This window comes from Eubalaena glacialis, chromosome 16 (assembly GCF_028564815.1).
Source record: "Eubalaena glacialis isolate mEubGla1 chromosome 16, mEubGla1.1.hap2.+ XY, whole genome shotgun sequence".
Lineage (NCBI taxonomy): Eukaryota > Metazoa > Chordata > Mammalia > Artiodactyla > Balaenidae > Eubalaena > Eubalaena glacialis.
In genome coordinates, this window is record NC_083731.1 from 73,966,857 (window position 1) to 73,983,545 (window position 16,689).

The 16,689-nt window shown below is 34.3% G+C and overlaps 1 protein-coding gene across 3 annotated transcripts in view; it reads right to left on the reverse strand.

Annotated features, from left to right (window-relative positions):
- Nucleotides 1-16,689, reverse strand: part of INTS6 (integrator complex subunit 6) — a 108,006-nt gene that overhangs the window by 75,160 nt on the left and 16,157 nt on the right. For all 3 annotated transcript variants that reach the window (XR_009697519.1, XM_061170807.1, XM_061170806.1), the window contains exon 4: nt 9,212-9,301. Coding sequence is in view for 2 of the 3 variants with exons in the window: in XM_061170807.1 (XP_061026790.1) it covers nt 9,212-9,301 (90 nt within the window). In the remaining variant the exon portion in view is untranslated. The remainder of the gene's footprint in view (nt 1-9,211; nt 9,302-16,689) is intronic.

A 16,689-nucleotide genomic window follows, 5' to 3' on the forward strand; every position in this document is an offset into this window, starting at 1 on the left:
TTCCAGTCAATGCACGTTTATTCCTAATACGCAAACCTAAAAAATTGTAAATCTATTGCATTACATCTGAAAAGAACAATTCAAAGTGGAAGTTATATAAAATAGCTATTTATGGAACACAGCTAAATAATATAATGAAGGTATTTATAAAAGACTAACACCCTCAGGCTTAGGTGAGTGTGCCCCATCAGGAGACCAAGTACTCAGCTTTTTCATGCTCTCAAATCGTAATCTGACTTAGAGAGGCAAGAAATACACCTAACAGACTGACTTGAACTGAGTTTAATTGGCAGAAACTGCCAATGCAGTCAAAGCCAATCTTAAATTACATACTGTTGAACAGAAAAGGAATTACGCTTCCATCCTCTTTAAATGACTTGACACTACTACAAGGTATACCACCTGACACAATGCTCTTGTCCTAGCATTCTGACTATCAATGTTCATGCTTGTTTAAAATAAGCACTTGAAGATGTTTACATTATGGCCTTAAACAAAACAACTTAAAGATCTGATAAATAAATAATAAGATGACAACAATTATTTATTTAATCTTCAAAATAAAAATTCTATCAGAACCCAGAGATAAAATTCTGCTTATTTCTGTTTTTAAATACAAAATACTTTTCCTAAGACATAATGTTAAAAGGCAAGAAAAAGTCTTTAAGTTTACTGTTTAAAAAGTTGGCTCATAACTCCTTTAATACATTTGTACCCTAAAGTTAATGATACTTGATCAATTATTTTATATTCTTTTCTACTACTTATCCAATAACCCCATCTCAGTCACCACTGCCAATAATATCCACACATAGATTCCCAAGTTGAAAACCTCAAAATACTACTAAAACCGTGGGTTTTGTTTTGTTTTTACTTGTCTGAGAATATGATTAAAGCTAGAGACCTCTGTCCCCCAGAAAACTGTGCATATATATCTAGACAATGTCTGGATAAGATTTCAGGGAATTTACAGAACCCTCTGAAGCCCAAGCAGGGACCCTGGGTTCAGAACCCTGTCAGACACTTTGCTTTTTTTCTTCTCCCTTACCGTCCTTGAGGACCTGCCTAGCACACCTATGAAAACCTATGAATCTCTCAGACTTCTGCCTCCCTGTTCGGCGCAGGCTTAGTTTTAGCACACCCCATGTTTTTCCTGGGTTGTTGCATGTAGTCTGCTAATTCTTCCCAGTTTACCATCCTTCAAATCTATCTTCTTTCACGTTCTAGCAAAGTACACTTACTAAAATGCAAATCTGATCGTGTGACTCATCTGCTTAATATCTTCAATACCTCCTCTGCAAATGTTAACAGAATGATGTCCAGTCTCCTTAGGATGGTTTCATCTGGCCTCTACCTACACTTCAAGCATCCATTTCTCCTACCTACACTGACCATATTCCACTCATAGAATTTATAGCTTCCCAATATACTGTTCTCATGCCTTCATACTTTTATATATACACTGTTCCCTCTTCCTGCAATGTCATGGCTCAATTCCTTACTCATTCCTCAAAACTTAGCTTCTCTCTTTATTTCTGCCATGAGATTTATCTTAGAGTGTTAAAAATGCTTATTTACTTTCCTATCTTGAAAGATAATATGTTTTCTAGGGGGCAAAAGCCTTGCTTAATTCCATCTTTGTGTCCCCAGTACCTAGAATATAGCAGTACTAAATATAAATGTATGGTGTGCCACTATTCTTGTACACAACCAAAGTCACTATGCAGCACAAGAAAAATCATTGCTGAATTAATCTAAAATATACTTTACGCATTCAAAATTGGAACAATTCATTATGGAAGGGTATTTTAGCAGCAACTCTCTAGAAAGCAAAAATTAAGTGTAACTATCACCAATTCTATGTATATATAAACTTCAAAAAAAATAATGCTAGTTATGAACATCCAAATCAGGAATTAAAGCGTAGTAAGGGTAAGAGAAAACTATGTAGTCCTTTCGATAAAAACTCCTAAGACAGATATAGCAAGCACATGATATATAATATGAATTAATTACTCCCCCTTTTTTACCCTCTTCTCCTCTACCCTATTCTCATTCTCAGGGTCTAAGAGTCCTCTTCAATACAGCATACCATAAGCAGTAACTAAAGACTGACTGCAGTTGGTACAGAAGTTAATATTTGAGGGCTATCCAATAAGTGATTCTAAGTCATATCAAACACAATAAAAAAAATATTCACAGAACACCTATTCCATATCCCTTGGACACCCAATTCCCAAGTTTAACAATTCTAAAGGTCAAGAATTAATTTTTACCTTAAACAAAACATATTGCTGGCCATGTACTTCAAAAACAGTTTTATCTTGTTTTGTTAAAGTTGTTTATTTTCACATGTATTTTTTGTAGTTTTAAAATATATATATTTGTAGTTATGTTCTAAAACTATGGTTTCTAGCCCTGACTGTGCATCAGAATCAACTTAGACACATCCAAAAATACAGATTCCCAGGTCCCTGCCCAGATCAATGGAAGCAAAATTTCCAGAATTAGAGCTGAGGCATATATATTTTATAAAACACTTAGGTGATTTTGATGCAGCCATTTGAAAACTACTTTTCTAAATATCAGTAGTTTATATATGTAAGAGTTAGAATCAGAAGAATAATAGAAACATCTCTAAATGAAATTTTTCTTACATGTGTAGCATCTCTTATTGCTTATTGGTTCTGACAGGCTAATAAATGCTTCACCCTCTGAAATAAAAACTACTTTGATATATCTTAACACAGAATTCTAGATAATAGATGAGTAACTGTAGCCATACAGCTTCACTAAAGAATGATCAGCCAGTATTTCCTTTTAATTATTCTATTATAGTGTCTGTCTAGAGGCAATCCTTAAGAGTTTTTCTTTGCACATGACCTTGAAAAAAGGTTCTTTCAAAAAGAGTATTGCAAATGTGAATTGCTGAAAATTCACTACAGGTATTAAATTGAAATATATCATCAACTTCTTTTAATTATGCATTTTTATTATAATTACATATTTTCAAATAATAATAATTGTAGGTATTATACATTTCTATAGCACACCAGAAGGGGTTGAGAGAACACAGTCAAAAATATGGGTAAAAAAGAAAATGCAAATGATCTATATCCAACAAATTCTTAGTAAATGTTCTTGGAAAGTTAATTGATAGAGACTAACATATTTATATAGTAATGTTACACATATGTTTAGAACATTTGAATCACAAATCAGTAAGACAGGAGCTAATCTTGATAATGAAAACTCAGAAACGAATTTACACACAGATCTGTTTAATACAGTCTATCATACTACAATGACGTCCCTCAAGATTCCTTAGAAGTCTTTTTGAAAAAGAAAAAAAATAAAGAGAAAATTCCCCCAAATTCTAAGTGTACTGGGAAACAACAACAATTTTAAATATGTGTTTAAAAATCTTTGTAGACACAATTAAAATAGTTTTGACAGCTTACGGCACATATTTTTGGTGACTTTAGTGAAATACAAATATTTTATGGTGGGGGGAGATGGGGTTTCTGAATTATTTCAGATAGTAGAAACAGATTTAAAAATTCTGGATTGTCTTTTAATCAGTATATATCATGAAGAGTTAAATACAAACTGTAACTATAGATCCTAATTATAGATTATCCTTACAAGAGATAAAACCATTAAACATTGCCCAGAATGATCCAGAAAAATCACTAATACCAGTCCACATCTCAAAGACTGATGGGACTTCTGCATCAACTTTTGAGAACTGACAAGTTGAAAGATAAGACCCCAAACTATAGCCACTTGAACACACAGCTGAGGTTACTCAGACATTTCTCTTTCTACAAACATGTGCACTTTCTGAACATCTTCCAAGCAGTTATGAAAGTAGCTGTCCTAGTTTGTCTTAAAAAGCTGGGAAAGCTCATAAGGCAAAATTTTTAATGCCAAAAGCCAACAGGTTTTTCTGACTGCAAATATCTTCTCTAAAATGTTAGCCTCCAGGGCAATCATAACTGATAAAGAGATGCAGAAAAAGTCTTCAGCAAATCTCAATATTTGAAAGGTAACACTACTATTAGCACTTTCAAGGAAGAGAAAACTAACTGCTACATGATCCTGGAATGTCATTCATCACCAAGAAGGTACTGGCAGGATTTCTTCTGACTACTTTATTGAGCAATATAGTTAGACATGTGTTCCTGGAATCATAGCACAGAATAGTTTTCCACTGCAAAAGAGTACTAGAGAAGATCTTTGCAAGCAATAAAAACCAGAAAAAAAATTTTTTTCAGTAACTCTAATTAAAATTTGGTGATTCTACCAAAACATTTGATACATTAGTAACATAACATGATAAATGGTATTATGAGTATATGACCACAAGTATGTTTATCAACACCAAAGATGAAAAAAAAAAAAAACCACCAAAGATGACTATTATGGCAGTAAGAAATATAGATTTCTCGTGTATCAGAATTCAAAGTCCCATCTAACTCAGAGCTCATAAGTGAAAATACGGCAAACAACCAGTTTTACCAAATAGCTACATTTAAAAAGAAAAAAAGTCAAAAAATACACACATACTCTTCCATCACAAGCAGTCATCAAAAGTCCTACAGAGTTATCCAAAAAACACTACACTAGAAACACACTCATGAACAATTCCGACAATGGCCTGGACTTTTATTAAATAAGGCCAAAAAAGATCATTAAAATCATAAATTAAGGTAAAATGATTTTATACAGCTCAGGATTTTTGTCCATAATACACACTGTTTCTCTTGTAATTCCTAACATACTGCTAAATGATGAACCGTCACAGAGGAAATGGTATCCCTACATTATTTTGACAAACAAGTTATAAGTAATTAGATCATTCTGGCCTGTACAAATTTAGCCAGGTCAGGAGGCAGTATGGCACCAAGTTTTTCCATTAACTATTTTCTACACTCAAAACAACTTTGTACCAGGTTTCTCTATAACTTTCACAGATATAATCTATGAGCCACATCCTATACCAAATCATCCACAAGATCCTTGCATTTAATCAAAATTAAAATGACTATAAAAATTCACATTACACAGGATTTGACATATGTACAAGATAGGTAATATTAACCCTCCCCTCCCTCTTTAGCGCTCCCATACACCTAGTAGGCATCTCTAGTTTATCATTCATAAAACCACTTAATAGGCAATCCTCCCCCAAAAGACTGTGAACTTAAGAACCAGAAATCCACCCTATTCATCTTTGTTATCTTCACTGACTAGAAATGCCCAGGTCATAATAGTCATTCAAGGGACACTGAGTGAATAAGAACATAATACCTACGTCACAAATGTATAGAAAACGGAAGCAGACAAACAGGAAATCAGGTAAATAGAACGTAAATTTCCAGAACATACAATAATAGAATCAAACAGAAAGACTGTAGATAGCATCAGGGAAAAAGCACTGGGTCTTGAGGGGCTGGGATGTCTTTAGAATTTAGATCAATTCTAATCCAGAATTTGGCAATAATAAATGTTATAACCTTCAGCAAATCACTTTGCCTCCCTGGATCTCAATTTCCTCATTTGTAAAATAAAAAGTAATACTAGATGAGCTCCATGTTTCCTTATATGCCATAAGGATGATTTCAAAGCAGCAGGAACACTTATTCCTGAAAAATAGCACTGGCAGAACAGATAAAATACACTATGTGAGATAATATAACTCGTAAGCAAAGGGTATTGTATGGGTGGGACGCAAAACTCCATAAACAGTAACAGGTCATATTAATAGCAGTCACAGGTAATCAAGAATTATACACATACCTAATGTGGAAATCATCAACACAATCACTCATTCAATAAATCTTTAAAAAGAATCAAGTTTTGCCAAAGGCAAACATTAAGAGAACAGAAGAGAAAGAGGCAAAGGAAACATTCTCCTTGTTATCTCCTAGTAGAAATTACAACAGTATCGATCACATGAACCACACACATACATACACACACATACACACACACAAACACAAAAGCAAACCAAAACGCATCTTTATGCTTCTTATAAATTGATAATTCTCCTCAAAATGAATAACATAACTTAATTACTTGGACTAGAAGAGACCAGCATTCCAGCAATCCCACTACTGGGCATATACCCAGAGAAAACCATAATTCAAAAAGACACATGCACCCCAATTTTCATTGCAGCACTATTTACAATAGCCAGGTCATGGAAGCAACCTAAATGCCCATCGACAGACGAATGGATAAAGAAGATGTGGTACATATATACAATGGAGTATTACTCAGCCATAAAAAGGAACGAAATTGGGTCATTTTTAGAGACGTGTATGGACCTAGAGACTGTCATACAGAGTGAAGTAAGTCAGAAAGAGAAAAACAAATACCGTATATTAACACATACATGTGGAATCTAGAAAAATGTTACAGATGAACCAGTTTGCAAGGCAGAAATTAAGACACAGACGTAGAGAACAAACATATGGACACCAAGGGGGGAAAGTGGCGGGGGGGGGGGAGGGGGGGCGGATGATGGTGGATGAATTGGGAGATTAGGATTGACATATATATATATATATATATATATATATATATATATATATATATATACACTAATATGTATAAAATAGGTAACTAATAAGAACCTGCTGTATAAAAAAATAAAATAAAATTTTTAAAAAATTAAGCTTCCACAATATACACATATAGGGTACATCCTCTGGCCCACAAAATGAGTCTTGTTGGAACATTAAGAACCAAACATGCCGATGATCGAAGAAACTCCTAAACTTGAAACCCAACACAACTCAGAGACCTATGTTCCAACCGCATATCCAAAATAAACCTTTGCCTTATAACAAATGATTTTCCACCTCAGATAAGAAGTAGCAGTGATCAATTTTGATCTTGATGACTACCAGACTCAATACAACAATATTTATAATCAATATTTTTAAAATATAAGCTCTGTTCTCAGAACTATGCTAAATATTGTAGAAGATATAAGCGAACTAAAAGGTAAGCTCCTGGCCCACAGGAAAATCTTCCCAACTTTACTAGCAAGGAGTTTTAGGTTATTATAAACACATAGGTCTATTTCTCCAATATCTTTCCCAAGGACCTAGGAAGAAAGGTGAGCAATTCCAACATCCATGTATATTTCAAGATATTTTTTAAAGCTAGAGGAGGTCCTACGAAACAAATATTACAAACAAACCAGATCCAGATATATGGGAACAAAATATACTGTGCCCCAAAGGGCATTTCTACAAAGGTGGTAAGACCAGAGCACCTTGAATGGATAATCTCACATGTAGGAATATAAATATAAATATAAATGTAAATATAAATATAAATGAGAAATACCGTTGTAGTCATCATAACTACAAAACAAAATCATTAGTATTTCTGACCTGATTATTGATATCTCAATCTTTCTCTCAGTCAAATTTTTCAAAAGGAAGGTAAAGTGGGAAAAATCAGTTTGAGAGCTTCAAATTTAAAGTTAAACAACATATTGATTGTTCATGTATATAATCAATGTCTATCTGTTCCTGATAGTGGCAGGATATAATTGGCTATACACATCAACTAAGTTTAAGAAAGCCCCAAAATCCATTAAGTCCAGCTATGGAGTGTTCCAAGGCTACTAATTATGTATAGACTATAAATTATTTAATTATGAATTTTAATCTACCTAAATTTTTCAACTGTTTCTCTATGAATTATATCCTAAACTCCCTTCAACATCAACTGCTCAAACAAAATAATTCTGGCTCTCTTCCCCTCAAGTCAAGATCAGGCAATAACAATTCTTTACTAGTTCCAATGCTTCATGATAGAACAATACAGTTGTTCTTTTCGTTACAGCCTACCAAGCACTTTCATATACATTATTTCATTTCAGTCTTCCAACAACCCTATGAGGTAAGGCAAGAATTATCACTTTTATCTCACGAACAAGGATAGAAATTTAAGGAAGCTAGGTAACTGATACAAACTTCACTGCTAGAAAGTAGTTGAACAATGACTAGAACCCACGTGTCCTGACTCCATATCCAATCTGCATTCCACAATGTCACACAAACGAAAGTATTTCTAAAAATTACTGAACTTAAAGACTACACTCTTCCTACTTAATCAAACCGTGTGTAAATACAGTGAGAATTAAAATTAAGATTCTAAATCAAATGCAAGCAGTAAAGAGAGTAGCCTAAACCATCTCCTTTCTACATCAACCTATTTTAATAAACGACATGTTCAAAAGCAATGTTCAGGGACTTCCCTGGTGGTCCAGTGGTAAAGAATCTGCCTTGCAATGCAGGGGACACGGGTTCAATCCCTGGTCAGGGAACTAAGATCCCACATGCTGAGGGGCAACTAAGCCCATGTGCCACAACTACTGAGCTCGTGCATTTCAACTAGAGCCTGCGAGCCACAAACTACAGAGCCCACGCGCCCTGGAGCCTGTGCACCACAACTAGAGAAGAGAAAACCCACACGCCACAACTCGAGAGAAGCCTGCGCACCACAACAAAGAGCCCACGCGCCGCAACGAAAGATCCCGCATGCCTCAACAACAAAAAAAAGAGCAGTTCAAATACTAAACTAAGAACAGCTTAAAGTTAAAATAAACCTCTGGCACTCACCCTATCACATCACACACAACCAACTCTGCACAACGCATGCTAGTAGAGAATACGTGAGGTTAGCTATAAATTATTTATACGGTATTTGACTTAGAATTAAAATGCCCAAACACCTTCACTTTTCCTAGTTTTAACCTCCTCTTGGCTTTGCTGTACTCTAGTCTAGGAGTCTCCATAGTGCAGTATACATGACAAACCACTGAAATATGGGAAGAAATTATTAGAATGCTGTCTCCATTTTTTTAGCCTGAAAATAAGAATTCATTTTACTAAATTTACTGTATGAACTGACACTGTGACCCTCATATAAACTCAAAACTACATATATAATTGAGATGGGTGGTAGGCTCCAAAATTTTTCACAGAAGGGATTCCTATTCAAGAAAATTTAGAGGCCATTGCTACAAACAACAGAGACGGTAAATGAGTTCTAGGAGCCAGATGACTCTAGATTGCATCAAATAAAGAGAGAACCTACTTAAGGTTTCAATATCCTACAATGTACACATAAATAAAGATTTTTCAACTGCATTTGCATAATCCATGCTGATATAAACATAACTTACCTCATCCTGGACTCCACTGGTAGTAGTCAACTTGCTCCCATCAGTAATTGTAATAATTATTGCTGGCTCCAAAAAAAAAGGGTTTCTTCCCTAAAGTCAAAAAACACATTGATCGTATTAAGGTCTAGAGATCAGCTTTATTATTCTATTCTGAGTAAAAAGTCAATTTTCAGAACAGTATATAAATCCCCTTTCTTGTTTTTAAATTTTATTTATAGCACATACCTTTTGTACATTTTTTAAAAAGGTTTAGAAGGAAATGTAAACTAAACAGAGGTTAACCTTGAAGGGTTAGAATTAGAAAGAGGAAAAAATGGATTTTTCACTTCTTTCTACATTTTTGTATTGTATTAATTTTTACAGTGAGCATCTATATTTATGTAACTAACTAAAAGTATTTAATTTCTTAAAAGGGACCCTACATTTCAATTCTAATGATTTGACATATCTAGATATTACAAATTAAAATAATAGGTAATTTTCTTTAGAAACTTCTTAAAGAGGAAGGCAAAATACTAGGTGATCCTTTACCAAGTAATCTATGCCTATAATCAAAGTATCTAACCAAGTGACTAGGTATGGAAAGGCTCTAAGAGCTGGTTCCAAAGAAACACTAGGCCTACCCTGAGCTTAGCAAAATTTAAGAACAGTCCAATATGAAAAGTTAAAAGTAAGAAGGATGGCTACTTAAAGAAATTGCTTGGCGAGAGGAGTAAAAAAACAACAGCAGCGGAGGCAATGGAACACAGTGGCACAGAGCTCTTAAAATGCTCTATAGTTAAGGTGAAATAACTTCAATAACTTCCATTCAAATCTCTGGCCAAGTCACTCTATGAGTACTATGATCCATTCTAGGTGACACATTTTGGTAGGGACTCAGATAAACATAAGCTTATCGTTTACATATAAATGACTCTCATTTGAGATACTGAAGCAGATTCTGTACAACTCTTTAAGGCAAAACCATGACCAGAGGGTAGAAGTTTCAAGAGGGTAAACCCTAAGCTGGAAATCAAAGGTATCAAATTCTCTGCTACTAACAGTGTTCAAGAAAGGACAGAACAAAGTTGTGTTGGATATGATGTAAAACAGCATACGACAAATGCACACTTTAATGGGCATATGAATCACTTGGTGATCTTAATAAAATGCAGGCTCTGGTTCAATAAGTCTGGGACAAAGACTAAGGTTTCGCATTTCTAACAAGACTGCAGGCTAGGAGACGCTAATGTTCACTGACCATACATAGAATAGCAAGAATGTAGAAGGGTTATATGCATGTAATATCTTATGGTTCTGTAACATTTTCCTTACATTTATATAACTCTCAATCATTAGCAGATTACAGTACATACTCCGTATTTGTTGAATGAGTTTACCAACACTTTTCACATACGGTAACTGTGATTATAACCTAATCATAAAGTGGGAGCAGGGGGTATCTGGTATATTAAATTTCTTGATCAAGTCAAAAAAGTGTATGTAAGTGGCATATACAGTTTTCAGACTGGTGTCCAAGAAACAATGGTTCCAGGTAGAGAAAACTTCCTCTGGTCATATAAAATTAAAATATGTTGGATAGAACCTTTTAAGCTCTCAAACGCACAGTCGCATTCAAATGTTACTAGAACCTTGTAGGAGAAAGACATGAATTTCCCTTCCCCTCCTCCTCTACAACATTCATGGCAGATGGAACACATTTTGGGAGACATTACATTACACACCATTCACCCCCAACATAAACAATAAATTCTCATAATGCAGATCTTCTCTTTAATCGAGAAACGGCCAATGTTCATATTCCCAACCTCTGAGCTTTGATTGGCTCCCTCAAGAAGAATGCTTTTCCTTTTCCCTGCCCACAACCCATCCAATTCCAAATCATTTTTTATGGCCCAGTTTAAGTCTTCCTCTTCTGCCTTGAAACCTTCCCTGATTACTCTGGCCTTGAATAATTCAGCCCTTTCCCTCTCCAAATTTTAAGAGTGGTAGTTTTCAAACTTAAATTAATAAAAGTATAAATATAACGTTTCCTCAAATAAAATTGGATTTAGACTGCTTTCATGGAGTACATTTTGAATACCACTTCCCCACAGCATTTATCCTCTCCTTCTCATATTTTCAATTTAAATATACAACACCTCACACAACAACGTAAATGTAATTAACACTACTGAACTCTACACTTAAAAATGGTTAAGGTGGTAAATTTTGTTATGCGTTTTTACTACACTTCTTAAAAAATACACCATCTTGTACTGTTTGCTATTCTTTCCTGTTTGAATACACTAAAGGCAAGGATCATGTCATAATTCTTCCTCAGCACTGAGCACAAAATATCTAAGCACTGGACAGTTAAATATTCATTGATTCACTGATTATAGCCTAATATAGACCTGCCCAAGTTCACAGAGCCACTCGGAACTACACAAACTTCAACAAGCTTCAAAATATATAGATGTTACTTACCTTTACCTCAATATAAATGAGTGCTTCCCAAACTTAACATATAGCAATTTGCTAGGCTACAAGGGTATACCACCTCCTTCCTACATATGTCCAACCGTCCATTGTCCATTCATTCATGTTTGTCATTCAAACATTTACTGAGTGGCTACCGTACATAGGAATTGTGTTAGATGCATGATACATAATCACTACTCTCACACATCATAAACATATGTACCTATGTACCTATAATAACTCTCCTCTCCTGGTCTCTACAAATACCATTTTAGCTCAAAAATTGGCAAAGGGAGATAAAGAAAATCAAGACGTCCTAGTATCTTCGAAACTACTATACCTCGCTTTCACCCTTAAGCTAAAACTACTTTGGCTGACATGCAAATCTGTTAATGCCACTAGAGCATGGACTAAATACTTGCAAAAGTGTCTCTGTATCACCTTTACATTTTAACCTAAATCAAAGTCATACTTTCTGATCAAACATTGGACACCCATCTATTCTTATTTCTGTGTAAACACGATCAGAATTATCCGCCGAAGGATTGGTCATATTTATAATTAAACGACAATGGTCTACAATTATTAAGAACTTTATGGATGATGATGTCCACCCAAAAGCTAGTACGCACTTTCTAAAGAACCACAATGTCTAAAAGTCAAGTTCAAATGTATTAAAATTTAGCAAAAAGTCTGAGTTATTAAAATTTAAGCTAAATTCAAACACTAAAATCAGTTACTTTTTCCTTGACAACAAAGCTTTCAATTGATACTTTACTAGAGTCTTATACACATAATACTCCTCAGAGTCTATGCCTGAAATTACTGTAATAACCAGGTACTTGATAATAACAATAAAGCACTTATATTTATCTCATTTGACCCTAAAAACTTGGTGAGGTAAAATGTTTAGGGAGATTAAACAATATAACCCTAAGTCACACAGTTGTAACTGGCAATGCCAGAACATGATTCCAACTCTAAATCGCATGGTCTTTCTACAGCATCTGAAGGTCCTACTGGTAGCAGCTAAATTCTCTTGAATACAATTCTATACCAACCTGGGTTGTGCCACAGTCACACAACAGTGAATGTTATTACAATTAGTTTGGTTTACTATATTCTATCTGCAGTAAAATTAACTACGTACAGTAGGACTTTTCCATTACTTGGTTTCCTGTTGCTCTGTGATGTCTTACCTACCAATTTTTCTATATATAAATCAATATACCACCTCCCAGCAAAAACACAGTAAAACAAAATGCTATATAGATAGATAGATATCACTTACTTTTGAAAACTATATAACTTCAATCAACTTTCACTTTACATACAAACAAAAAAATAAATATTAAGTTTTTAATGACTTTAAATTTTGGAAAATACAGGTAAAGATCAAAGGCAGAGAAAAGTAAAGAAAAGTATGGCTATCCTCATTTCACCTATTTACTCACTTAACCCTACTGTGCCTAAGAGCCCTTCCTTTCTAAGGTGAAAGAGTTTAGTCAAGAATCACAATAAGAAAAGCAATAGTGTTAGTTATGATAAAAATCAGAATAATGAGGGACTTCCCTGGTGGTCCAGTGGTAAAGAATCCTCCTTAGAATGCAGGGGACTCGGGTTCGATCCTTGGTCGGGGAACTAAGATCCCACATGCCACGGGGCAACTAAGCCTGCATACCACAACTACTGAGCTCGTGCGCCTCAACTAGAAAGCCCGCGTCCTGCAAAACTACAGAGCCCACGCGCTCTGGAACCTGTGTGCCACAACTATAGAGCCCACGCACCCTGTAGCCTACACGCCACAACTAGAGAAGAGAAAACCCGCACACCACAAGTAGAGAGAAGTCTGCGTGCCGCAAGGAAAGATCCCAGGTGCCTCATCGAAGATCCCAAGTGCTGCAACTAAGACCCGATGCAGCCAAAACTAAACTAATTTTTTTTTAATTAGAATAATGATTTAATGAACGTAATTTATACACAAAAGGAGGGTTTTTTTCCTTCAGGGAAAAGTTATCCCAACCTCTATATAAAACTGATTGTCTTAACATTTATCTAAGCGTAAATTTCTAAATCACCTGCAGCAAATGAGCAGACCATGTTGCGCCATGAAGCTTCTTATGCATAGTTTTAGGCTGCTCCTCCTCCGCCTTTGGTAGTACACTTACTCTTGGCAGAAGCACGTAAGTAACTGGCATCTTTCTCTGACATTCTCTTTTATCCAGCAAACTAAAACACATTTTTGGTTGTCTGCCAGTATCACAAGATTATTTTTTTTCACGTTTTACAAAAAATAAACATTTCAAAAGACTAAAGTTATGATTTAATCAGTGTAATATAATGTTTTTAGCTATTCAGGGCCAAGCCTCTGCAGTTTAATAATTCTCAAATCTTTATATTTAAAAGTCACTACTTTCCATTTTTATTCTTAATAAGTATGTTTATGAAGTCACTCAATTTGGGGACAGTTCATATTAGAATTTGCCTCAAAATTCACCTTGGTCATAAAGCTAGACTTTAGCTTAGTTGAGTTGAAAAGAAAAAAAAAAAAAAAAAAAATTTAAGCTCTGCTACAACAAAGGCAGCCAGTAGAGGGACTAAAAGTTTACTTTTGCCATTGGCAAAACTAAACTCAGATGTTTTACTCTCACTGGTTTTTGGCATAAAGAAATCTAGACATGTAACAAAAAATACAGTGCAAAGTATAATACTCTACCTCTAGAGATATTTACTAATGGAAATCTTGTCATTTAGAAAATTTGGTTTTAATATTGGTCAAAAGTCTCAGGTAAAAGAGTTTTATTAAAGACAAATACAAAAACTTTTACTTCACGTAAGTTCTCTCAATAATTTAACAGTATTCTGATGTTAAACGAATTAAGGCATAAAATCTCAATAAGAAAATTTAAAGAATATAATTAAAGTAAGTAGGTCTTATCCACTAAAACCTATTTCATTTTTGCAAAGAAAATGCTTTTGAAAATGTTAAAACAAGTTATTTAGCAAAAATAGTTTTGAAAACGTAAAATCAAGGCTAATTTACCTTCAAATATAAACTAACCTGGTTCTCAGAATCAGCATTTTTAGTTTTACCCAAGAAATTTAAAATGTAGGGGGAAGAGGCACAGGAATTTTACTGTACCCTTAAACAAGTCTTTATTATCTTCTGAAGCGAAAGGAAGGCAGCCCTGAGCATTCAGCAGACCTTTTAGTGGCTACCTCTGCAGCAGGACCAAAGGCCTCAAGTTTTCTTTCCGTGCCACCATGCTCCACCATGATTATCATTGCTTTAAACAAATCCCAGAAAGACAGCCAAGTGCCTGTCTATGCTACACTTTTCCCAGGGCAGGGAAAATGTACACCAAAGATCCACTCTCTGGCTCTCTCCTGTGACAGCAACTTCGGCTAACCCACATCTATTACTGGCTAGCTATTTTGCTATGTGCCAGGAAAGTTATGGCCAACAGAAATCACCCAAAAAGATGTTAAGATGTATAACATTATACGTCTAGGCTAAAAGTATATTACCTAGCAGAAAATCAAAAAGTTCCAGAAATAGCCCGTGCTTTTTTTCAATCTAAAACTTCCTTTTCAAGTAAATTACAGTGACAACAAGCAAAAATGTAAGGAAATGGAAGGGCAGCCCTGAGAAATAAGTACTACATCACTCAAGGTTCTCATGTACATACTGGACAAGTACCTAGCAGGATTGCTGCTAAAAATTTTGTAAGTTAAGTTCAAGACTAGAGCTTTAGGTTCCCTTTATTTACATCACTGTAGAATCTATATAAATACTGAAAATATGAAAAGAGTCCTGCATTATCTACCTTATTTTTCTCTATTACCATAGATAATAAAGAGGTAACAATATATGTTCTTCTAAAATATGATAAACCACCTCATATTCATTTAGAAACTTTTTCTGACACTTCCCTTTATAATTTGTCAAAAATCAGATTCTATAAAAAATATAAAATACAGAAACATTAATATTAAACGTATTCTTCTACTTTAAGCTTATTTCTAAAAGTATTAGATTGCAATTCACATCCAAAGCCTTATTAGTCATAATACTAATAAACACTTCTACAACTATACAGAATTGAGAAAAGAGGCTTTTAATACATACTTTGCAACACAAGTCAACCAGAATAAATAACATTCTTTAGTTCAATATTGCTCAAACTTCAGACATTTGAATACCACAACCAGAATTTTTTCAATATCTACTTATTACCTGCACTAATATTTATATACTTAATATTTTTCTTTAAATCAGTTCCTTTTTTTTAATTTTAGCCTCAAACTCTAGCAATAAGACCTATGAAATCATAGTTTTGATGTGCAAATTATATTTTCTATGCAATAACTCACTGTCATTAATATTGTTTAGCTTTTTTTTTTTAAAGGGTGGGGGGGTTCATTATATTACAGGGATGAATACACAACTGGTTAATTACACATTCCAAACAAAATATAATCATTATTTAAGTCAGTAAAGGCCCAACAGGCTTACATTAAAATCAATATTCCAAGACCAGAATTACAAGTTTTATGTTTGTTTTCAAATTCAGCAAGATTACTTTTAGAGTCAAGATCCCAAGTGGTGTGGCATAAATAAGTCTTTTGATGTAAAAACTCAGATATTCATCTTAAGAAATTAGTGCTTTGGGTGGTGGTGTGATGAACTGGGAGATTGGGATTGACATATACACACTAATATGTATAAAATGGATAACCAATAAGAACCTGCTGTATAAAAAAATAAATAAAATAAAATTCAAAAAAAAGAAAAAGTTTTTGCTGAAAAAGCAAAAAAAAAAAGAAATCAGTGCTTTTAAAATAATACCTTCGACTACCTACAAAAGATTTCTGAAGGATACACACTATAAACTGATTAATCATGGTTGCCTCTGAAGAACTGAAGTGAGCAACTGTATAACCTTCTCTGATGCTTGAACTTTTTAACCACGTGCATTTATTACATATTCAAAACAAGTATTCTTCAAAATTAA